The 27,158-nt window shown below is 36.5% G+C and overlaps 1 protein-coding gene across 5 annotated transcripts in view; it reads left to right on the top strand.

Moving 5' to 3' along the window:
- Positions 1–27,158, top strand: part of LOC125233499 (brain-specific angiogenesis inhibitor 1-associated protein 2) — a 473,288-nt gene that overhangs the window by 342,559 nt on the left and 103,571 nt on the right. For 3 of the 5 annotated variants that reach the window (XM_048139541.1, XM_048139540.1, XM_048139537.1), the window contains exon 4: positions 19,077–19,250. In XM_048139541.1, coding sequence (XP_047995498.1) covers positions 19,206–19,250 — 45 coding nt within the window. In that variant the 5' untranslated portion in view covers positions 19,077–19,205. Of the gene's footprint in view, positions 1–18,891; positions 18,968–19,076; positions 19,251–27,158 lie in introns of those variants that run through there. The other 2 variants (XM_048139538.1, XM_048139539.1) reach the window with 2 other exon arrangements.

Raw genomic sequence — 27,158 nt, 5'->3', positions numbered from 1 at the left:
TCTTAAAATAAAACTAAACTATTAAATCTAACATTATTCTAATATTCAACTTAGAATAAAATAAAAAATTGGCAAAATTAGGTGCTGAAAACTGTAGGACTTAGATGGGCGGTTGTTCATCATGTGTCACCATGACACGTTCTAACAAGTACCTATGTAAGACACGTGACAAAGCACGTTCATAATACGGCCATTGGTACACGTAGTCAAATGCACAAACGCTCACAAAGACGTATCTGTTTCGTGCGAAACAGCGCCATCTAGTTTTATCCCTAAAAGGCCCAAACATTTCAGGGTTACGCATTTTTGTATAGGCTTTGTATCATCTCTATCGCTCTTGCGCATTGGCTTGACAGAGCCAGACTGCATTTCTGTCGGCGTCTGGCGTCACCGATTGCAATTCGGTTACGCCGGCTGGTCTCTAAAACCTGTGGTTCCCGTGTAGTAATGGGTTAAGAATTTCATACCCCCTTTCCACTTGTGGGCGCTGTAGTAGTCTACTGTGGGATATAGGATCCATGCGTGGGTTGGCAATCTGTCACGGCAATGTCACAATTCCGTTTTCTTTCTGCCCCTTAATGGCCAAAATTTTCACTGAAACTTGGACAGTTTCATGCGCTCCGCCTATTCCGTTTGGGAATACAGTTATGAGTTTATGTATGTTCTACGCACACATACTTTGAAGAGACTTAAATTATGTTATTTAGAACTAATTCATCGAAATTAGAGACGTTAGAATCAACCAAATAGACACCATGATGATAGCAATCAAAAATTAAAAAAACACGACTATACACTGAGAGAAAATACAACCAGTTTTCATGTTCGTTCAACAAGTTTTTTGGTTAAAATAGCGCCTACGTGCTCTTTGGTTCAAACAACAAGCTACTTGTCATTTGAATCGGCAATATATTTGAATCAACAAGTCGATTTTATAAAAACAACCTGACACATATTGTTTTAAACATACGTTTGGCTGATTCAAACGGATAAACCGCAACAAGTCGAACTTGTTAAATTCACAATGCAAATTTCTCTCAGTGTAGTTTTAAAGCGAACTAAAAAGATAAAAGTAATCTTAAGATGTTGGTCAAATGGTCAGTCATTGTATTTATTTTTTATTATTTTATGTTTAACACTGCTGTTAGTGTTAGGTATTCATTATTCGACCGAACAGTAGGAGTGGTAGGCAATATCCGGCCGAATGCCTAATATTCGACAGTATAGGCCAAAGGGCCGAATACTTAATACTCGTGGCATCTCTAGCATAAATACAGCACCATGGGAAATATGGCTGAGCGAATGGCAATCTCATTAACTTAAGGTAACGTGACATGTACGGGTTTCATGACACTGATGTCGAAGTGATGGGGGTGGTAAAATACTGATGTCATGTAGTAGCCACCCCCATTTTACCGTTTTAAAAAAAGTGTGACCGTTCAAAGGTGGGGCGCATAATTTTCGTTATAATATAGATAATTAGATATTGACTGAATGCAATGTAACATTACATGGTAGGTAATACATTACGACACAAGTGCGGAAAAGAAGTTCGAAACGAGTGGCAATAAAGTAAAACACGAGCGAAGGGAGTGTTTTAAATTGACACGAGTTACGAATTTCCTCTCCGCAAGTGTATTGAAGGCCTTTTTTAGTACCTACTAGTACTGCCTTTTTTAAGGTCCTTCGAAGTTTTGGCAGAGGTACATAAAGTATCATTTCTCACCCTAGTGCCATAAATACTAGAAGCACCATGTATATCTACTGAAATATATATATTTCAGTACAGCTGGTGTTTTTTTTACGCGCTAGTGCGAGAAGTGGTTCATTATATGCCAGGTCGAAACTTCGGATGACCATCTGTACTGAAAAACGTTGTACGATACACGTGCTAAAAGGAAGTTCGAAACGAGTGGCGATAAATTAAAACACGACCGAAGGGAGTGTTTTAACACGAGACTTTTTTTAAAATTATAATTGGGCTTACTTTTGGCCACAGACTAGCCAAAGGCAAAGACGAGGCCTACGATGGAGTTAGTGTAGGGTGGAGGGTGTGTGTCGTGTTTTAATTTTTCGCACTTGTATCGTAATGTACTATTTCATACTTTATATTATGTTTTCATGGCTTATATTTTGTACAAGTAATTAATTTTTCAGTACAGATGGTGTTTTTTTTACGCACTAGTGCGAGAAGTGGTTCATTATATGCCAGGTCTAAACTTCGGAGGGTCATCTGTACTGAAAAACGTCGTACGATACGCGTGCAAAAAAGAAAATTAGTAACTCGTGTCGATTTAAAACACTCCCTTCGGTCGTGTTTTAATTTATCGCTACTCGTTTCGAACTTCCTTTTTTACGCACTTGTATCGTAATGTACTATTATGGAATTGCAACGTTCTAATTTCTGATATTTAAATATAATAAACAGTAGGTATTAATAATATAATTGCCAATATTAATTCTGTGTGCTATACCTATTTTAAATCAAGTAACATTTCCGAGTTCAGTACAGCATCCGAAAATAATCCCATTGTAACAATGGACACAATATTTCATCACTCAATTGTTTATATATTTCATTGTTTATCGCAAATATTTAATACCATTATCGTACTCATAAACGAAAATTTATTCAATATGGCGGTCATTAGTCTGAACAAAAAGTGCGGAAGTTACATTATAGTGTCATCCCTTTCAAATTAATATGTGTGAGAAAACGGGACGACATTATGATGTTGCCACTTTTTAATCCTAATTCGGTGATACAAGCTTTGAAGCACTATTCCGAAAGACTATCTGGTTGTTTCACCGAATTAGACGTGTCACCGAATGAAGCGAGTTTTAGTAATTAAGTGCGATAAGGAAATTCGTAATTCGTGTCGATTTTATAAACACTCCCTTCGACCGTGTTTTAATTTGTCGCCGCTCGTTTCGAAATTTATGTTTTCCGCACTTGTATCGTAATGTACTATTCTTGAAGTACCTAACTGTTGATTGTGTCTACTTTAAGCCTTTTCTTCTATAAAACCATTTTTGACATAATATGTTGCATTATTTTACCAATGGTGCGAATTCTATATTAGATGTATGGGCATTTTCAAAAATTGGGACCCAAAATTAGTGAAATTTGTTAACAAAAATTAACGCGATGTCACTTTTGTGACGACAAATTAAGCATGAAATTTCAATAAAAATATTTCTTGTGTGAATCTACATTTAGATTTTAGAACACGAAACGATTTGGTTTTTAGACAAATTTTATTCTTAATTGTCGTCACAAAACTGACATAGAGTTAATTTTTGTTAACAACTAACACTAATTTTGGTTCCCAATTCTGAACATGCCCGTATAAAGTTATACCTTCACAAGTGAGTGAGTAATTTTAATCTTGCGACCTCACAGTAAACTTTCATCTCCCTCACATTCTCGTGTACCACAAACCACAACCGAGCGACATAAACCATTTCATCTCAGAATTGGCAAGTGAAAATACCTACATTGTAGTGTGGGAGCCAAAGAAGGCATTTCTGTAGTTGCTCAAGCACGCCTGCCGGCGTATCATGCTTCCAATTTTATCACGTGTCCACGAGGATAAGACAACTGTCACTCTCACACGTCATACTTGCCAAAGCGTGACGGATACTTTATCCACGTGGATAAGTGATAAAATTGGAATTATAATTCGCGCGCAGGTTAAAATACGGTGATATCTTAACCCCCCCCCCTTGGATAAACATATGATGTATGTTGAACCCTAGTTTGGTGAGGGGTGTATACAACAAATCGTTCAAAAATATTGAAGCAGGTTAGTCCAAATAATAATACAGGTAGTACTCTTGTGATAATACTAAATCTCGCAGTTATTTTTACGCATTTGTTTAACCTGGTCGTTTCAATGTGAAAATAAGATGTTGAACTGGTCGTTGTCAGTTTAAGGAAACGCGTACAAATTTAATATTCGGGTGATTAAGATTAATTTACATAGCACACAGTTACAAACTTAGACCGGAATCCACCATCTGCTTAACGATTCATTCCTCCGAAATTTTAAAAACATGGAATATTTTGGACTCACGGTTCAAATAATTTTTTTGGTCAGTTATTTGTGTGTTTAGAGGTATTTCTCTATCTTATCCATGTTATTCTTAGACGCCGGGACGTCACTTGAAACGGTTAAAAGATATGGCCTCTTTTAACACTATCATTATCATCTAATATTTATATACCAATAGTTCTACGAAGCTCGAGTAACAACACATTCAGCATCGCCGGCTCCCCTACTAAGCGGCAGCGGTTTTGTTCACTTTACAGAAGGGTCCCATTGTGCCATCCTGCTCAGGGTAATCTACTCGAATTCTTTGCGGCCATTATTGCTCGACAATAATGCTTTTACACAATGTAACCATGCTAAGCCACCGCACGTTGAATCGAATTTCTAAATTGAAAGTAAAAGGTTTTTGTGTTCATCTTTAATTACTTTGCTTTCTCCGTGTAGCGAGCTAAGAACTTCACCAACCCCTTTCCTGTGGGTGTCTTACCGACTGAGGCATATGCGTCAGGAATCACGAGATTCGCCGTCGCACCAAGGTGCAGGACGTCGGTTTAATCATTAGGTCATTACTAAACTAAAATGGAGTTGGACGGGACATGTTGCTAGGCAGAGTGATGTCAGGTGGACTAAAATGTTAACGGAATGGTGGCCGCTAACAGAGGTAAGAAGCACTTGGCATCCGTTGGCTCGTTGGGTGGATGATATCCGTAAAATTGCTGGTTACAACTGGAACTGGATGAGACTCGCTCAAGATCGAGACGAGTGACGTAGGGTGCATTGGGGTAATTTCGAAGTACAGAAATGCCCGGGTAATTTCGAAAGGAGAATCTTGATATAATGGAAATAATGGTGATTTTAAGTGACTTTCGACATTACACGACTTTATATATTACCCCAATGCAGCCTACTAAGAATTTCACCCCCTTTCCTCCCGTGGGTGTCTTACAAGCCGACTGTGGGATATGGGTTAAATCATGGTGCGGCTAGCAACCTCCCACCAACGGTGTTCTCGCCTTTATTGACCTCTTGTAAACACCGGTTGCATAAAATGCTATAAAATACCAAAGAGGATCGAGTATTATAGAGAGTTACTGTCAAAGTAAAATGTGTAATCACAGTGCATAGACTGCTATCTCTCGACAAAAGCTTACAACGTTTGAACTTCAGTTTTGACAATTTGGCCCATATTCTTAGCTTGATATGTGTTAAAATGTCAAATATTAATATTTGCGCCATCTCGCCGAACGTTCCCCAAAGGTGTATCGCCAATCGCCATCTAGATCACCGTACCTTTTTCGGTATGGTTTTGAGGTACGTTTTTTTCTTAGACTTTACCTGTCTATACGGAGTTACATATGTCTTTGAGAATACAATGTAGATTAACTGCTAATTTCAGCAACCAGTGTTCTCTTATTTTTAAAACTGCGGCACACTGTTAAAAACGTTTCGAAATTATATTATTTACCTACGAGTGAACATATAAATAAAATGCTGTGAACACCCGAGGCAGCACGCATCGGTGCGAGAATCTATAATAAATTCATAAAACTACCCATTTTGGCGCGAGTGCGAATACCAGCGACACGCGTGGCAACTTTACCTACTGGGGTAACTTTACCAGATCACAGTATAATAAAGAGTACTGTCGTACAGTATGGCCACTCCCGCTCCCGGCTGAAAGTGCCGAGCACCCGCTCTCGTTTACCTCACAGTTAACGCATGTCAAGAACGCGACCAGTCGACCTGTCGTCATATCATACAAGCACGGTAACGCCACAGAATATATAATAGTACAAGTACAGAAGGCCCACTGTTTTGATGTTCACGAAATGCCGCCTTTTTAAATACCTACAAAATTCTTACAAAGAAACGAGCCGCACGTGCGCGGCGTCCGGTGATAGGGTTACCAATGGATCCAAACGAATTAATACTCACATAAAATGTTATACTATTATATTCCAGTCTTGGGTACTTTCTAGGTTTATATACTGTATTTATATATTTTTGTTCAAGTTCCAACATCACAAGCCTTATTGAACTTTTCCGTGGGACTTAATCAGTAGTAGATCTAACTAAGAATGTCTTATGGTATTTATTTTATTCAATATGTCTATTTAACTAAGTATTATTAGCCATTCCACACGCGGACATCGCTTAAAAAAACCTCGCGACGTAAAGTAACAATAGAAAGTGCGAACGTGCATTCCGTGAGAACGCGCGCCACCCCTGAGTAGGCCGCGAACTCGCGGCCGCCAGGATGTACTTGTAGCGCGGCGATAGAATCACGGAGTGAGCCGCCCCTGGTAACGCGTTCACCTACACGAGCTCAGACTGTGTGCGTAGGAACGCGCCTTGCGCCTCTTTTATTTATATATTTGATCGCCATTGTCCGAGGTGTGACCAGATAGTATTACTTAATTGATATGTATACCACAAAAGCTTTAAACAATACATTGATTGCTGGGTTCTTTGAGATAGTTATATTAACCTTATAACCGTGGTTAATGAATTTACCCAAAGTTTATCAGACTGCGGCAAAATGATCTAGGTTATTTTAAAAGCTTTTCAACTTCACTTCACTTGTTAGTATGTTAGTGGCATCAAAAAGTAGAAACTAAATTTTCACCACACCAACTGGTAAAGGCTTTCTTTGCTATTCGAAAACAGATAGCAAAATTGCATTTTATCCACAAGGGGGCAAAGTAATTTCATACAAATTTTAACTCGATGTCTTAACCTGGCTGCTAGATTTTACCTATAAATGATGATTTTGAATCATAAATATTGAATAAATTGATGGATTTCATTTATTTTGATGTTTTATAGTCAGTATTTTGTTCGTGTTGGTGTGGTGAAAAATTTTGTGTTTCACTCGGTGGCAAAGTTTGTTTAACCTTCGTGCCTTGATACCCTCGCAACGCTTAAGATTCCACTTTTTGAACCACTCGCTACACTCGCGGTTATAAATCACGTGACAATTCCATATCATGGTATCATGGAGCTGACCTGATGATGGAGCAGAAAGGTGGTCATAGCAACTCTGTAATGAAACGTCGTATCTCCATCGAGTAATGGGTTTTTAGAAACATCTCGGAGAGCAGTAGATGGCTGTTGAAAGAAAGGTACAGTCAGCGATATAAGCTTGTGCCAAAATTGATTTTTTTGCAAAAAAACTTATTTTATTAGTCTACGGCGTTTAAATAGTTACAGTCAACTGAAATATTGGCGTTTGGGTGGGTTAAATTGGTATTTGAGATAATATATGTTTGCCATTTTATAAGCTACACATAAATATGTTCGAGCTCTTATACGCAATGCAAAAAAAGGAACCATAGGGCAAAGTTACCGCTAAAGGTAAACTTGACACGCTAGTCGACACGGTGAATATATTTATAGTAAATGAACGCATGGAAGTGAGTATCCAATTTTGCTGTCAAATGCACACGTTGCCTAGATTGAAACCCGACGATACATCAAAAGGAAATTCGTCGTAAACTCGATTTGGCTTTAATGGTCCTATTTATGACATGTTACACTTGTGCAGTGCTATTTCGTGTCTTACTGCGTTTATGGCATGTACACTTAAATCCATACAAATATTATAAATGGGAAAGTGTGTGTGTCTGTTTGTTTGTCCGTCTTTCACGGCAAAAAGGAGCGACGAATTGGCGTGATTTTTTAAGTGGAGATAGTCCAAGAGATGGAGAGTGACATAGGCTACTTTTTGTCTCTCTCTAACACTCTCTCCACTTTCCTAAAACGGGGGGGGCGTGGAGCATTCCGCAATATTCGAATTCAAGGTGAGCGAAACCACGGGCAGGAGCTAGTATAATGTATAGTGGTATTTCGTGTACCTATAGCTGTTTATCACATGTACCTTCAGTGCCATTTTGTGTCCTGTTGACACAGCATGCGACATAACCATGTAGGTATGATGAATTGATGATAAAGCTTAATATTGCGTCATGTCCAGATATCGTAACTTTACCAACAATATTGGTGCAGCATTGTCGTGTTAAAGGAATATATATGTCCGAAGCAAGCTGGAATAGTGAATTAGGATTAATAACAGTAAAATGAGCCTTAATTGATAAAAATAGAAAACATGTATTGTTCCTTTATATATTCCATGCTGCACCGAAATTGCTGGAAAAGTTAAGATCTCTTAGTCTTATAAGAGTTATAAGTATTATGACTATTTAATAACTAACTAGATCTCTAAAATATATCTATAATATTTATACCTTTCAAATAAACGGAATGGCTTTAAACATCACGAAAACTTTATGTTCTCTAAATAGTAATGGAAATTGGATCAAAGAACTAAATGGATAGCTACGGTGAAAAGAAAACGTAAGTGACATGTCAAAACAAAACATTATAATAAATTATATTTAAGCTTTGTTTACCTAATATTGTTCAATACGCTGTTAGTAATTTTCCTACCGTAAAAGATTATGCTTAAAGATTCAGGCCTAGCCTGGGAATAGGCCCGTGTCGGATATTTCTGCGGTCGCGGACATGACTAGGTACTTACGTTTAGATTTGTTTTATATGGCATTAACGGGACGGAGGTTTAGCGAATACCATATCACTAGCTCGAAGAACTTGTACCATTACTCCTATGTTCTTCAAGATTCCTTATATGCCCTGCCAGCACCAATTTATTGACTCTTTCTGTAGTCTGGGGTTGGAAGTTTATACCGTGAGTACCTAATGGCTTTGGAAACTGATTTTTGGTATTATATCCATGTCTTTATAATCTATCTACCTAAATTAAACTTGAAATAGTAGCTCTTGTTATTCGATGTATTTAAAATTAACGAAAAATCGTTAAAATATAATGTTTGTTTACATGAATACTTTATTCAAAACCAATTCATTAATTATCATCAAAACAACAACATAGTAAAAACTTACTCATTTTTTGACATTTTCCACTTCAACTTCACGTGGTAGTGGGCGTAATTGTCGTGCACGTAGCCAACCAATAAAGGTGCTTCAAAAGTGTATGGAGAAATTATGAATAAATTAATTGATAAATTCGCCATGAATTTTTGCAGCTGATTGTTTATAGTAGATGCAAGATGTACTTAGTTGATGTAGCTGATATATACATATCAGGGTAGTTTTATGAATTGATTATTTATTTATTTATTAGTAAAAACATGTTTACATGACATTACAGTAAAACCAATGCGTCACGAAACTTAGATAACATAAAAGAAAAAACAGTTTGTAAGAACATGAAAAAAAAAACAAACAATAAAGTTTAAAACTAAACAATTGATTTGGGCGATGACGTAACTGCGTGGCTCCGTTGCGTCGTTTGCCCCGGTGTAGGATTCGGCAAATTGCCCCGGAACCGCCGAAAAACCACACCTTTCGGCCAGGGCCCCATAATAAACAATACAAATTATAAATTGTACCGACAATTTACAATTCTACAAGTTTCTGTTCAATAAAAATTACAAGTTACAAATTTGTCATAGTGGAAAATTTACATAATTGTAGGAGTTTAGCTACAATTTTACATATTTCTGTTCAATAAACATTTTCACTTGACAGGTGATTTTTAACAATTTTGTAAGGAAATGTGCTTTATTGAACACATAATTGTAATTACAAGTTTACATATTATGTAAATTGTAGTACAATTCTGACAGGAGATTAATGCTGTGTCAAAACTCGATTTGAAGTGTCCTTTACGATCTGCATAATCAAAAAATATGGTTCTAACAACTAGTAGTGACAGTAATGGGACGATTATGAATATCGACGATTTTTTCGTAAAAGGATACATTTTACTTTGGATGTAACGGATTTTACGTTCAATGAAAAATTCCGGGTGAGCATAACTACCGTCGAATATTTACTTTTAAGAATAGGGCAATAGGCCAAATAGGGGGTTATCTTCAAAGTGAGACTAATAGAAATGCAGCTCTTTCACACACTGAACAGATTTTGTGTGCGTTGCACTGGATGAGCTGTGGCTCTCAATATCATGTGGTAGCAGATGCATATGGAGTATTCTAGCCTTTTTAACCGACTTCAAAAAAGGAGGAGGTTCTCAATTCGACTGAATGTTTTTTTTTTTATTATTTTTTTGTATGTATGTTACTCGATATCTCCGAGAATTGTGGACCGATTTTAAAAATTTTTTTTTTGATCGTACGGGTATAACCCCGAGATGGTCCCATTGGCACCAAGTCGGGGTCTGATGATGGGATCCTGGAGAAATCGAGGGAACTCTTCAAATGTTATAGGCACATGTAATGTTCTTAGTGTAGTTTTCAAAGGTACACCAGTATTTACGCCTGATGGTAATAATTTTATGTGGCTGAGCTGATGATGGAAGGTCAACTCCTCAATGGTTAGGAGTTAAAGGATAATTCTTTCACTAGTGTGCATATATTCGGACTGATACATATAATATCAATAGGAACCACTAAAAATCAACAAATAAATAAACTTTTTAACAAAAAATAAAACCGCCTTCAAAAATAAGCGCGTTACAAAACACGGAGAAACTAAAAAGTAAAAAATAATAAACCTTTGAATTCAGATTTCTTATCGTATTGCAATAATCTAAACATCCAAATTATAAACAAATCAATTATTTTTGGAGTCGGTACCAGCCTGTGTATGGTTGGGTGGGGCAAACAGGCAAAAAGCAAGGCGACGAACAGGTCTGGTACCGACTACAGAAATAATTGATTTGTTTATAATTTGGATGTTTAGATTATTGCAATACGATAAGAAATCTGAATTCAAAGGTTTATTATTTTTTACTTTTTAGTTTCTCCGTGTTTTGTAACGCGCTTATTTTTTTTATACATATTCAAGGATTTCAGTTGCTCGGCAATCTCTATCCACTTCTTTATTTTAATCTCGTGCGATTAATTTTTCACTAAACAGACCAAACAAAATATCCTTATTTACGTAAATGAGAGATAAAATTTTAATTTTTTTGTTGATTTCCATACTTAATATTAAACAGTTAAACGGTAAACCAAATGATAGAGAACTTGTTGAAAATTTACATTTTATGTAAATTGTAAGTTACCATTACAAATTTGTGAGTACAATGTTGTCATTGTAAACTACAGGCGTTTTTTACATATTTAAATGTTTATTAAACGGCTTTTACAATGGTTACAATTGTACATTTTCTAATTGTAGGTTTCTTACTTATTTGTAGGTTTTATTAAACAGCACTTGTAGCAAAACTTTACAAATATGTCACTTTTTTACAAAATTGTTGAATTGTAATGTTTATTAAATGGAGCCCAGAAGTCTGCGCTCGCGATTATAGATTCTCGCACCGTATACCTATTTGCCACCGACGTGGTATAAAAAAAAAGAGTTGTTAGTAGCTGATACTGTCCACTTAATACAATAAATATAATTTTGACGTTTACCTACGATCTTAGTACTATCATATCACTTATTAAAACACGAGAGACAGAAGTAGGTATATTTGAAATAACAGATATGAAATGATCTCTGCACGCCGACTAGTCGGCATAAAATAATAGGGACGCAGCAAACGCTCAGCTCGAGATTCGCTGACGAACCTTGTTATCCTGCACATGGTCGCACGGTGTGGCTGAATATTCATATTCTTAGAACCACTACTATGAGCTATTAGAATATCATTTACGTTTTCTCATTTGTAAATGTTAGAAATGGGATCGGATCGTATATTCTCTCTTTAATATCATCGGCGAAGCGAAAGCCCACAGACTTCGCTGGTTCGGTCACTTAATTAGAATGGGAAACGATCGGGCTGTTAAGAGAGCGTTCTTGGGTCTGGTGGCTGGTGGCCGTCCGGCGGATCGACCCAGGTATCGCTGGGAGGACAGAGTAATGGCGGATCTGCGTCGGCTTCAAATCGGTCACTGGCAAGAGGATGCGCAGGATCGGGAATTCGGGTCTGGTGGCGATCTCTCGTTTCGGAGGCTAAGATTCACTTTGGATTATATGATCTGTGCTTTGGATCACTGAGCCAAAATAGTTAAATAGTTAGTTTTTTCTCATTTGTAAACACAGACAAGATAGATAGATAGATCTTTATTGTTCAACCGTGTTACACAGGGTGTCGTTACATTAGTAAGTTACAACGGTGACCCAATTCGAAAAACAAGTCGACTGTTCGCGTTTTTGACAGGCGGTTCACAGTTACCGTAACCGAGAGGGGGTGGGTGGCACTTTCAGCAGGGAGCGGGAGTGGCCATACTGTACGATAGTACTCTTTATTATACTGTGACATGGTTGTAGAGTGGCCTAGGGTTACAATAGGGATGACGACCACATAAAAAAATGGCATTCTATTTAGTCCGTCAGTTAGATCGTTCAAAAATACTGAACACATATTTTTCGCTTTTTCTAATTAACGAAAAAATACAAAGATATAGAGCATCAAAGTTCCGGAGCGGGGGCTTGTGACGTCACTTCTAAGTAAAAATTGTACCTCGGCGTGACGTCACGCGAAACTTCAACGCACTGTACCGTCGTCATTTTTCGTTTACGAGAAAAAAGAAAAAATACGTGCCTAAAATTCTTTGATATTATAACTGACGGACTAATTGGTTTTTTTTTAGTCGTCTCGCCTATTGGTTCACTGTACGTTATCAAGTAACTTACTTTACCTAATATGTACCATAAATTAAGCTCATGGTAGCGGTTCGTGAAGGCTCTAGCTTGTACTGAGGATTTCACATTTTCGTAACTATGTCTAGTCAGGAAATTGTATCTAATGTACACTTTATATAGTTTGATTTTTGCAATTGCAACACATCTTCAAAAAAATATTTTGTTTCAAAAGTGAGTTTTATTTCAAACTAGCTTTTGCCCGCGGCTTCGCTCGCGTTAGAAAGAGACAAATATCCTATGTCACTCACCATCCCTTCAACTATCTCCACTTAGAAAATCACGTCAATTCGTCGCTCCGTTTTGCCGTGAAAAACGGACAGACAAACTGACACGCACACTTTCCCATTTATAATATTAGTATGGATGTTTGCTACTTGGAGACATAATATTTCTAGTACCTACTTTGGTGTTTTTCGTTTGAAATTTGGAAGAAACGGTTTGAGACTATGTAGGCAGTGCCTTGCCTCTTTATGACCGCCTTGACTTTTAGCACTCTTGTACCGCCAGGTAAATATAAATCACTTATTACGAATTTAATAATGCATACAAAAATAGCTCTAGTGTGTAACACATTTTTAAACATTTCAAAAACCATTGCACCTAAAGCTCACCAAGTTTAAATCTAACCTGAAATGTACACCAAATCCCGATCGTTAGTCTCCTGTGTACCTAGCCAAATGCACAAATGCTTACGATAACGCAGCTATCTCTATCGCTCATCCATATTGATGCGACAGAGCCACACTGCGTTTCAATCGGCGTCTAGCGTCAACGATTGCCATTTCAGCTAGACTGATCCCTCTCGAATGTGGTTATTTACGAGTTTTTCAACTCCCAAATCCGCACGGAACTAGTTCAATCCAAGCTAAACAAGTTGAAACTGGAATAAGCAGCCGTCGCACACTTGTTTCCGTGCCTCGGAGATAAAAAGAAAAGGAAGCTCTTCCCGAACGGGTGCATATTCGTCCCGCGTCTGCTAAACGCCCACATCTCAAAAAAACATTTACTTCGAGAAATCGCGTGCCTGTTTTGACACAATACCTACATGCTTGTGCGTCAGTAAAATAGCACTAATGGAGTTAATCATGTTATATCAGTGGGTCCTGTGAAATAGGGCATAACTCAAAATGACTCGGTGAAAAAGGGCACAAGTCCCAACTTTTCGGTTTGATTTGTTTCTCAAAATATACCGCTTCACTCTAGGATTTTTTTAATAGGATAATTGTAATATGGGTCACATTTTCCTAAATAATAATATGAAGACACAACTCAAAAAGTTTCTCAAAATTTTGTGCAATACGGACAATAAAACGGGACACTTAGGTTTTGCTGTATCGCAAGAAAGAAGTTGGGGGTTCTTGTGACAATGTGACCATATGCATCTTCCGAAAAGGCTTGAAGCCGAATGAGACTTTTTTTATTATTGAAGGTCGTAATTTAAATGATTCTAAACCCAAATCTGCAATAACCTCAAAAATCTACAATTTTGAGATGTGTCCGTTTACCAGGCACGGGGCGATATGCAAGGGAGGGGCGAGAACCACCCTCGTACAATGAAGTTACGGATCTCAGAAAATTGTTTCATATTTTTCCTCGGCATGTGACGCGCGAAAAAACTTCGCGATAGGTTTACGGGCTGGCCTGAGGAAATGCGGCCGCGAAGTTTCGGGCCGATGTGAACAATGTTTTAGGAAGACTAAACGATATTTATGAGGTGGGCATTTTCGCGAGAACAATCACCAAAAATATTTTTTTCCCCTCACTACCTCGGAAACACGTGTTTTATCCTTTAGTGTCAGCGGGTAAAAACGCATTTTATCCACTAGTGGGTAAAGTAATTTGACCTTGAATATAGTCAAATTAAATGCTTTGAAATTTATAAAAGTAGGTGCATCTAGTAATGAAGATGATTTACCACCTGTGGAACTACTGGAAGCAGTGATAAACGCATTTTTTGCGTTGTAGTTTCCTCGCTATAGTAAGGGGAAAAGTTTTGTGTTACACACGGGTGCAAATGTATTTTACTTCTCGTGTATTGAAAAACTCGCTAAGTTCAGGATTCTATTCTCGAACCACTCGCTTCGCTCGTGGTTCAACTATAACATCCATTCACTTGCTCGTTTTTCAATTCCAAACTCGGCGTTAAAATACAACTTTGCCCCCTTGTATAACAAATAACTATTTAAGGTAGGTCAATTTTCATATTTTTCCTCTCAGAATTAGGGGACCTTTCGATCTAATAGGACAAAAAACGAAGAGATAAAAAAATGGTCCCAAAATTTTCTATTATTTTGCAACAACTCGAGAGGACTTTCATATTATTTTTCCTTTAGGCCTGCAAAGTAACTTTTTTTTAAAAATGGTAACTTTAGAGCATTTTTTTTTATTTCAAGTGGAAAAATAAATTTCGGCGGGACGCTCGTATTTTTTCCGCCTAGTAGGAAATCCTCAAAAAAGGCGCTCGTAATTCTGAGTAGGAAAAACATTAAATTTACCTATTTAAAAAATAAGTTTTTGAATATTTTTTCGCGAAAATGCCCAGGTATAGATTCGAGTCAGTTTAAGATAAATTGGCAGCCATCGCCGGAGTATTAAATATATTTTTAAAATCGGCTGTCGAAATTACTGCCCTGATTACCAATACATCGAAGAGTTCCAAAATTGCAAATGTTCTCATGGAAAATTCTTAGTATTGTTCGTAATTTTCTATAGCATTTGGTGATTTGATGATAAACGCCAGTGTGTAACTCAAACATCAAATAAAGCGATCGTCAACTGTTGAGAATATTGCGTAATACATCCGAATTTTAATGATAATATTCTCAATGGCAACTTGCATGACAATTTCGGAATTTACGTAAATTACGAAATGTTTGCAGCTTGTATATTGCTAGACCTGATTCTATGTGAAGTTAGTTAGTCATCAATAATATTGCAGGTATGTACCCAAAGCGTCGAATAACGTTCGACGAGTCCCATTCACTCTCTCGTCCGAATTTACATGTGTGACAGATTACTTGATCTCAACACGATATCTCAAATGTCACAGTGTCATCGGTTGCCAGAATAGCAGCTGCTTCTCTATATCGTATTCAAACCTTTACCACGTAATATACACCCTGTTTTTATTGAATTCCGTTAACTTTAAGGGAATACATCTATATCGAATCTTTACATCAAATAAAATTAATTTCTCTAAAAAACTAGTGTCTTACTCTTGCGGTTATCGAGTTATTAAAAAAATAAAAATAATTGCTGAACACATGTGTCACAGCCTTTACCAATTCCTAATGTTATTTGTTTTGTTGACATGTGCCGTTAATCACTTGACACTAACTTGAATGTTATTCTTAAGGGTCTTTCACACTAATAAATTAATTTATTATGTATGACAATGATGAAAATTATTTTTTTGCGAATTTAACTAAAAGTGATATGCAGGCTGGTTCCTGATAAATAACGGAAAACAAAAAAAAACACGGTGTACAATAGTACAAGTACAGAAGGCCCACTGCTTTGATGTTCACGAAATGCCCCCTTTCATAATGCTTACCTACATTAAAAAATGGATCGCACGCGAGCAGCCGACATTGAGTTCTAGTGCGCCGCGCGAAGGTCGTCACCACTGACTGGGCCGCGAATGCGCGGCCGCCGACATGTTTGTAGCTCGGCGAAAGAATCGCGGATTGAACTGCCCCTGATATCATATCTACGGGCATTTTCAGAAATTGGGACCCAAAATTGGTGACAGTTGTTGACAAAAATTAACATGTCAGTTTTGTGACGACAATTAAGAATAAAATTGTCTAAAAACCAACTTTCTTTGAGTTCTAAATGTAGATTATTGCTACCAGTTTACATAATTAACAAACAAGAAATATTTATATTGAAATTTCATGCTTCATTGTCGTTACAAAACTGACATCGCGTTAATTTTTGTTAACAACTTTCACAAATTTTGGGTCCCAATTTTTGAAAATGCCCCTAAACCTTTACGGAACAATCTAAAGTTATATAACGCCGTGGTTTGAGTGGGCGACGATCGCGCGATGGTCGCGCGACGGCGATGCGACGCATATGAAATCAAACCTTATCGATATTGAGACGCGACGGCGACGGTCCCGCGACGGTCGCGCGACCGTCGCCCACGCAAGACACGGCGTAAGTATTTTAAAATTCGAATAGGCCAGTTTGTCATTTTAGAAATCTGGCAAAGCCATAGGCCGATATTAAAGTAAACTTAACCCCGCCGCATACTATTATCCCAGCTGCATACAGCTTGTGTAATTATGCAAAATGACGGCTCAGCTAATTTATTAGCTGGTCCATTTCCGTGTCGATTTTGAGCCAATCGGAAAGCGAAAGCAACATTCGTGATTTAAAACTCGAAGATCACGAACGAAACCGGATATAGGCAGCGGCCATGAAAATGAAAGTCACTTATTGTTCCTCCTACTAGCGGCGTAGGTAACACCTGCCACGCAAATTGCTTGTATATTTTAAATTATTGGCAATTGCGTTGGCAAAGCTTTCGTAATACAGCTTTTCATCATTTACCTATGGGTATATTATTTTATTACATATTGTAAATGTCAGCTGTTTTGTGTGCCTGATACACTTATCGCCGCCAATGACTTGGTATTACTTAAGTATACCTATAAACGACTTGCTCGTCCACATTAATAGAAAATATCTAAGCGACCGAGCTTTGCTCGGTTCTATTTTATTATATCAAGTATTTAGATAAAAAAACCTGTTGTTAATACAAAAAAAAAAAAACACTTTAATTTTAGTCGGGATTTGTAACCCGAAAGCCCAGCCGATGCGCGGTCGACGAAATTAACGACCATTTATTTTGCGTTCACCAAAGAAAAACGAATGAAAACTCAAAAATTCGCGTTTTCCGGTATCCAAGGGTAAGCTAGATCGATTTTTCACCCCAAAAAACCCCCACATAACAAATTCAGCGAAATCGTTAAAGTGGATTCCAAGATCGTTGGTATACCGCTACGGTATATATATAAATAAATAAATTGCTCATTTAAAGGTATAAGATAAGTATTTGTATCTAATATGAATGCGACCAGTTTCTAGTCCTACGTAATGCTTTTATGTTAAGGTAAGCAATACTGATTGATATACTGATTGATTGATAAAGTACTCTAAGTACGTTGCGTGCCCCAGGCGCTAAGAGTTGAGAATTATGATATTCGGATTGTTGAATGCATCTTTGGCGTTGATGACACTTTAAAATTTTATGGACCTGCCGGCGGAAAGGTTGAAAGCCTGTATTTCCAGTAAATTACTCAATAGGTCAGTAATTTCTTAATTAATGCCATCTGTAGGTCTTACTCGTACTATTATATACAGCGCGTAAACGTAATAAGGGCGATAAATGAAACCAGGCGTATAATTCAATATTGTTATCATTAATTAAGAGGTGTTTTTGATTTACTCTTAATTTTCACCCCATAATGAATTTTTGAAAAAAATCTCAGCAGCAATGTACTGTAAAGGTGGTTGCGATGACAATCAATGACAACTGTCAACGAGCGTTTAACGGGAGTGTGTTTGCATTACGTTGCGGGCCGAATTAATTTATATGGATAAAAAAAATATTTCAATTTTAAGTAAAAGTTATCTAATTACATTTTATACGTCCTATACTCACCACCGTTAAGAGGTTCGCCCGTATTAGGTTTACACCCTGTATAAGTAAATAAATATTACACGACATTCTTTCTTACACAGATCGACTGAGTCCCACGGTAAGCTTAAGAAGGCTTGTGCTGTGGGTACTCATTCATTCATTCATGTACAAAGAAAACATCCATGACTCGGGAACAAATATCTGTGCTCATCACACAAATAGATGGTCCTACCGGGATTCGAATCCAAAACCGCGGCTTAGCAGGCAGGGTTACTATTACTACCGACTAGGCCAGACCGGTCGTCAAATAAATTCGACTATTAAATCGACTGTCATAGGTATCAATAGGTATTCAATAAAACTGTCCAAATCTCTAAGTAAATCTCCAAATTTTAAGCCTTTTAACCTTTTCCAAATAAAATGTCGATGACCCACGGCTATTTGAAATTGACAAGGCATTTGATTATGTAAACAGCTAAGGTTTTGACATCAACAGGTCCGTCGACTAGCGACTGAGATATTTGAGAGGCGAGTCAAGTCTGCTTGCGTACCGCGCTCAGAGCGCACGCTTCTTCGTTACTTTATCTTTGATATTTCTCTCGGAATTCAGGTCTATATTTATCATTTGTACATTCTAAAATACTTAAAAAAATATAGCAATTTTTTTTAAGAGTAATGTGAACAAAAAAATTGATAAAACTTTTTTTGTTTTGTTTCAGAAGTCTTCGAAAGTGTTTAAGTGAGGAACAGTGATGAAATGTGAATTCAGTGCAAGTGATAAAGTCTATATTTGTGTGAACGTAATGTTTGTGTAACTGTCGATTGAGATTGGTATTGAATCGACCAACATGGAGACCGAAGAACTTACGAAACTTGTGGACGGGATCTATAAGGTTAGTTATTATATTTTAAGTTAGGTATAAGTTTTACACTGCTTTAAACTTTCACGATTATTACACACTGTAACTTTTAAATCGAGACTCAATCACGTATCACTAGGTACATATTTATTTGTACACCTCGTAGTTACGGATCTCAGAAAATAGTTTTTTTTTTTAATATGTACATGATACGCGATTAAGTCCCGATTTAAAAGTTATAAGTTTTATTCTTATTTAAAACCAACTTAGGTCTCAACTCTCCGTACAAAGTTCGTTACGATCTCATTTTAAAACGAAGTGATGGTTCTGAAACTTTGAACTTGAAATAAGATAAGGTATATTTGATAGCTGATTAGTTTATGTAGCCGTACGGCTTCAGATACTTTAAAAAATACAGCAAGTTTAAGACATTCAAATACAACATTTTTAAATTTAAATTTTGTTTGTTTTAAATATTTTAAGGTAGAGTAGGCAATAAAAAAAACGAATCTAAATGTATGTTTTGTTACAATCATACAAGTAGTTATAAAGTCAGAACGACAAACAGTTGTTTCTTGAAATTTGGACGAACATTAATTAACGTGATTCTGAAAATACATTACTGAGGCCACAAAAATATAAAGTTTTGAGTAAGACGTCATAGTTGGGTTTTAAATTATTTATGAATAATACTTAAATAATTTTTAGTTCCCTTTTTTTATTGCCTAGTTTATGATATTTATTGAATTCGACGTTATAGTTAAATCACACGAATAGGTATGTATAAAATTGTAGTATAATAAAGTCTTTTAAAATAAAATCAGCTGACATTATTTGTGTAACTTACACTTCGCTCAGTCAGCAACTTACGGTATAGCACAAAAACATTTCATAACATTCTTAAACCGAATGATAAAGATCAGCATTTTGATAAATGGTAAACGCCGTAACACAGTGTGTAGGCGGCTCATCTTCATAATTATCTAGACGTCATTAAAACTACTTTCACTACTTTGACCACAACTAAATATAAAAGGGCGTTACTAAAAATTGCCACTTTTTTAATGTCATATTTTTGACAAATTTTATGTTTTATCTTTTGAAATAATTATGTTATTTCTACTTAGAATCACTATTAGCCTTTTCTATCTTAATAGGTATACATTTAGCCCATATGATTTCTACTTATTCTGTTACCATTTTCTTACATTTAAAAGTTAGAAAACTTTATTTAACTTAGACACATTAAATGGCAATAATGACACAGAAAAAGTAGATACATATTATAAATCTATTTTCCTTACATTTTGTATGAGGTAACAAAAGAAAAAGGAAACTAACAAAAATGTTTGGAAATTCGGAGACACTTTTTGTCTCCTATTGAGATACATCTAAGAAATAGGTCGTACGGTCAACCGGGGTGGCTTTAAAACGCACTTTGAACATTTAACGCGATCAATAAATATTCTTGTAAATCTACCATTGAAAAAGTAAACGCCATTCAATTCAATGGTAGATTTACAAGAATATTTATTGATCTAACGAGTTACATGAACAGTTTCAGTAAATAATGAATAATGTTAATTTAAATCCGTTCAAACACCATCAAAGTAACCCCAAATTTTCCTAAAGTCACCCCGGTTGACGGTACCTGAGATAGATCGTGATCTAAAATTTCCTAAAACATCTAAATAAAGGTGAGAAAACAAGGAACTCATAATTCTACTTGTAATATCTAAATCTAGTAAATCTAGTTTAACCGCGGTAGAAAGTGACCGTTCAAGCCACCGGACGCCACGCGGATGTTGGCCTTAAGGTGAAAACGTAACGTGGATGTCGCATGTACAAATTTATTCACGAAAGCTGACGAAGAATTTCATTCATTTCTATGGTAATATAGCCGGTAAAATTAAGGTTTGTGGGGAGAACATCGAAAGTGAGTTTATTTTTAAATTCGAAATGTCTACAATATCGCCAAATATTGGGATTAGTTGTCAAAGCGGACCCAGGCTCCCAAGAGCCGTGCAAATGCTGGGATAACGCAGGAGGATGATGAAATCTCTACAATATTGTTAATAAGTCATATTTACAGCTTGGCGAAAAAGAGTAGAAAACCTCCAACAGTTCTGGTCCCTCTGCCGCAAAATGTACAAAAAGCAAAATGTACACATCGCGCAAAATGTTACAACAGGCAAAGTACTAAATACGCAAAATGTGCAGAAGATAAAACGAACAATAAGCGGAACGTATAAAAGCACGTTGTACAATCGCATAATGTACAAATCTGAAAATGCGCACTACTAGCAAAACATACAATACGCAAAACGTGTAATGTGGAGATAGAGTTGATAGCAAAATGTACTTTTTTTCGCCATATGTATGTCCCACACCACTACTGGGTTTATTCCTTTACCCTTAAACGAAAAAAGTACATTTTGCTATACGGACATTTCTAATAAATGCATTCATATAACTATAACACATACAAAACTAACGTTACTTGCCTTATAACAATGTTTAGAGGAATGTGCTCCGCGGAGCATATCGTAATATCGTTGGCATGCCAACGCACCAAACGCGCATTCATTCCACTTAAGTTATAATTTAAGGTGAAAATATCCGGTCATAAGCGGTGATCACACCTGCCTTACGAAATGTCAAGGTCACGCGGTCAAGCTTAAAATGAGCATTCCATTCGATTTCTCTAACGCTTTTATCGGAATTTGAATTTTTATCGCATTCCATTTATCACAGATACGAGAATGATTGTTTGAAAGTCCTCTTTTACGATAAATATGCTAATGAATGAGAATCGCGATGCTTATGTTTTTCCTTTTAAAGAGACAGTGTTAAATGATTATCTGAAGGTATTTTGTTCCGTTTCTCGATTCCTACTCAAGTCGATTTTTATTTAAGTAATTCCAAGGAATGATTTTTGTAGGTACCTAGTCCATACTAATATTATAAATGGGAAAGTGTGTGTGTTTGATTGTTCGTCTTTAAAGGCAAAACGGAGCGACGAATAGACGTGATTTTTTTAACTGAAAGCAGGTAGCTGAAGAGATGGACTACTTTTTGTCTGTTTCTAAAACTTTCGTAAAATTGACCGAGCGAAGTCGCGGGCAAAATCTAGTAGTTTATAAACATCGTAGTAATGTTGAAATAGATGTTTATAAAACCAAAGATATATGTAACTCCGTATAGACAGCTACAGTCTAAGAAAAAAACGTACCTCAGAACCATATAGAAAAAGGTACGGTGGCCTCGATGGCATTACACCTTCGGGGGATGCTCGGCTAGATGGCGCTAATATTTGTCATTTTAACACATATCAAGCTAAGAATAAGGGCCAAATTGTCAAAACTGAGGTTTAAAAGTTTTAAACTTGTGTCGAGAGATGGCGGTCTATGCACTGTGATTACATATTTTACTTTGACAGTAACTCTCTATGATGATCCTCTTTGATAAAACGTAATAAAAATACAATTATGCTTCCCTATTCTGTTTTAAATTCGAGCATAAAAATATCAGTACGAGTAAATGAAATTCGCTGACGCAGTAATGGATTAAATTTCATAAAACATATGAAAACACTGAACCGCGGATCTTGTTAAAGAAATAATAAATTCATTTAAATACGCTATGTATTTTAATTAATTATGGCGCCGTAAAAATGCCTAGGCTGTAATTCCGTTGCGTGAGTGAAGAATGGTTTAATTGCTGTAATGTTCTCGGAGGTAATCTTTTTGCCGTGAAACCTCGATATCGAATCTTAAGAAAAACATAAGTAAAAAAAAACTGATTATTTCGACTAAAGCGAGGTAAATTTCCACTAAACCATGTTATGCAGAAATAATTTATGCATAAAAACCATTCGGCGAATAACCTTTATGCATGAAATATATTCGGACAAACAAAAATATGCCTAGACAAATTATGCGTAACTATACTATGCAATAACAATATCGAAAGGTGAATTATGCCAATATAGATTATACCAAAAAGAATTCTCGATTGTTTATGCCAAAAAAAATACAATATCTTGTGCCCACTTTTAGTTCATTTTTAAAAAAGGAAGTTCGAAACGAGTGACGACAAAATATTAAATCTACACCAGTTACGAATTTTCGAAACTTCGGAGGCTCATTTGTACTGAAAAACGTCGTACGATACACGTGAGAAAAGAAAATTCGTAACTCGTGTCAATTTAAAACACTCCCTTCGGTCGTGTTTTAGTTTATCGCCACTACTATTTTGTTCACTATTTTACTGAATATAATTTGATACATTTTATAATTTCTATTATAATTTCTACTCAGAATCACAGATATGTATTTCAATCCATGTAGGTAAAATAGTGTCCCGTTCGATTTTTTCCTATTATATTATATATAAGTATGTAGTTTGTATGGGGTAACAAAAGAGGAAAAGGTAATAAAAATGTATAGGAATTCTGGGACACTTTTTATCTCCTATTGAGATAGAAAGTGTTCGTGATTCTGAGTAGAACTGATCTAAAATTCACTAAAAACATCAAAATAAAACATGGGTAAAAAAAAGAAACACTAGTCTTGTCACCAGTAATGTCGTATTATCGAGTTTTGATTGTATTATGATTTAATTAAGCTAGATCTGTAACAATGCGTGAATATCTGAATGTTCTATGCAAATGTTGTTTTTGTTTCTCCTCGCGTATTGACGTTGACACAAAGTTCATTAATATTGATACACTAGCTTTTACCCGCGACGTCATTCGCTTGGAATGATGAATGATCAAGAACTAGTGTATTGACATAAGTACGATAGTTTTTGATTCCTCGTGCCTCAAGTAATAATCTACACACGGCATTTTATCTAAATCAATAGTTGGGGTAATTGACAAATGGACCGAGTTACTTTTGCATTTTGTCAGGATTTTGTAGTGATATTTAAAAAAATACTTCAACCGTTTACAATAGTACATTACATCAGAGGCCGGGAAAATGAGGATTTCCGGCCGAGCGAGCGTGCGAGCGAGGCCAGATAGGGATACGAGGCCGGGAATCCGTTTTCACGCCGAGGCATGTATAGTGCTTTTCTCAAACATACAATGAAATAAAAAAAAAATGCTCTAAAGGACAATATTTTATAAAAAAAGTTACTTTGCAGGCCTAGGCCTAAAAAATAATATGAAATCCCTTTACAGTCCTCTCGAGTTGTTGCGCCCAAAAAGCGATACTTCCCAGCCCATTTTAAGGAACGTAAAAACAATATTTCATTGCATGTTTGAGAAAAGTCATATTTCATGAGTAGGCAACTATCGCGCTAACCGAAAAAATTGATTTCGTACAGTTTTTCTATGTTCTTAAATCTTACAATACTCGAAGTTCATGCATGACTATAGACTGCAGTCGATATACAAAAATTGTGTCTATGGTTGCATGTGTGTTATTTATGCTTAAAAATAGTAGACTATATGTTTATGAAAATCCGGTTCAGGCGAAACTTCCATTTAAAGCAGTGGTGACCAAACTTTTCTCATTGGGAGCCAAAATTTGAAAGAATTTTAAAAGGAGGGCCAGATTTAAGCCAAATATGCATTAGATGCACTACAGCGCTGTCGATATCACACACTATTTTGTCGAGGTCCGACTAAAATCCTTTCGCGGGCAGTACAGTCAACCAATCTGAATCCTAGGCCACTGTAGAACCTTTTCACAGTAAAAGTCAAACTGACTTCTATACAAATAAAGCATGTCAATGCGACAGGGTTCTAGAGTGGCCTAGGATTCTAATTGGTTAACTGTAAGTTACCCATCACTGATCTCAAGTATTCGAAGATTTTTAATTCGATGATTTTTAATAGAAGTGTGTATCTTAAACGGCTATTTTTACACAAAAGGTCAATGTCAGTCTAATTTCATATCATTATATTTAATCGCGGATCGTGAGATTTTTGTGAATTCCCGAGAAAGAACAAAATAAATTAGAAAGACGACGCCATTTTGTTAAATTGCCCAGACTTTTTTATTGCTACGGAGTTTTGAGATTCACCCGCAAATTAAGCGTTTTTTTGTAAGACTTATGAGAAATAAGAGGATTGAACAATAAATATAAAACGTTGAATAAGTAATCAAGTAATTTGCAATATTTATATGTTGAGGCCGCCGGCCAGAAATTGTCACAAATCTGACGGCCAATAAAAGAAAATATGTCAGGAACGTCATGGAAAATGTTTGTCATTTTCTATTATCGTGACAAATAGTTAGAAGCGCCGTTTCACTTTCTCCTTACAATTTATATAACTTTCTGGGACGTTTTCGAGTAACATACCTATTCTAAAACGTCCAGAAATCATGGCAGTCTGAAGTGAACATTGTGTGCGGTTCTCAAGAAGAAGGATCCACAATGTCGCTGGAGGCTATGAAGGGACCTTACCTGCTGGCGTATTATGCTTCCAATTTTATCACTTATTGGGTAAATTATCCGTCACGCTTTGGCAAGTAAGGGCCACCTGCACCAATGAAAATGAAAAGTTAACCCGAGGGTTAACCCACCATTTTATATGGAATTTGGCAGTTGATAGCTCACTAACCCTGAGTTAACCGGTTGGTGCAAGTGGGTCTTAGTATGTCAGTGTGAGAGTGACAGATGTCTTATCCACGTGGATAAGACATCCTGTCACTCGCTAATAAGTGATAAAATTGGACGTATACTACGCCGTCTGGTAATTTGTATCAAGATATGAACAAATGTCGTCCTTATGTTAAGCGACAATTTTTTTTAATTGTATATGGGTTTACTCTTAGCCACAGACTAGCCAAAGGCAAAGACGTGGCCTATGATGGAGTAAGCTCGCACAGAAGATGCCTGTTCAGTGTTCACCCTTAATTTGAATTATAGCACTTTTTACTTGAGAACGACACATTTTCACTTTAAAAAAAAAAGGCACAACACATTAATTACACGAATTTCTCCACTGCAAATGTCAAAGTAATAATTAAGGGCGGCACAGACGCGACCGGAACCCAAACACGTCCCCGTTTAAATTATTATAACAAAGTACGTGACTCCGACGAAATTCCACCCTGTAGCGTCTTTAGGGTTCCGTAGGCAACTTGACCTTGTAAATAAACTGTGCCATCTGTCAGAATAGGCTAGTTTCCTACTAGTCAAATCAGCTTATTATTAAGAACTGTCAAAGCGATTTGCTAATATGGGATTACTATGAAATACTGAGGAGTGACGTCACGGTTAATTCACTTACTTTATATCTTTCTCCTTGACTTATTAAATATAAATTATGTTTAAACATAACTACTGTCCATATTTTTCTTCTAATTACGTAGTGCTTTATTTCGTGCACTGCATAATGTTTGCTCGTTTGCCTCCTATCCCATAAAAAAAAACATTGTATTTTAAGTAGGTATAGGAAACTAGCTTATTTCATGTTTATTCATACACTATCATTTTAAAGTCGTGGCGAATCAAATGTTAGATGGTCATTGTTAGACGACCGCTCTGGCATAGCGCGTAGTGATCCTGCATGCTAAGCTGCGGTGCTGCATGGGTTCGAATCCCGGTAAGGGCATTTATTAAATTATGAAATGAAATGAAATATTTAATTATACAACATAATGTTATAAGTCGCAAAGAAAAAAAGTATCAATTATTATCATCAGGGGGTTTAACAACGCCGATCGTCAAATTTGAGTGTGTTTAGTACAAGTCCCACTTTATCGATTGCTATAAAGACGAGATTTGCGCCTTTTGTATCTTTATAATTATGAATAAACTGACAAGGCGACTTTATAGCAATCGACAAAGTGGGACGTTCTTACTAAACACACTCACAAAAGAATGAACTAATTCTACGGAACCGCTACCACGAGATAACTCGCACTCCCCGAATTTTTACTCCGCCGCCACTTTAACGGGCATCCGTAAGGAAAATTAAGACGT

Source organism: Leguminivora glycinivorella, chromosome 14 (genome assembly GCF_023078275.1).
Source record: "Leguminivora glycinivorella isolate SPB_JAAS2020 chromosome 14, LegGlyc_1.1, whole genome shotgun sequence".
In the NCBI taxonomy this organism is placed as follows: domain Eukaryota; kingdom Metazoa; phylum Arthropoda; class Insecta; order Lepidoptera; family Tortricidae; genus Leguminivora; species Leguminivora glycinivorella.
Note: the sequence above shows the minus strand (reverse complement) of the source record. Positions and strands in the feature narration are given on the sequence as shown.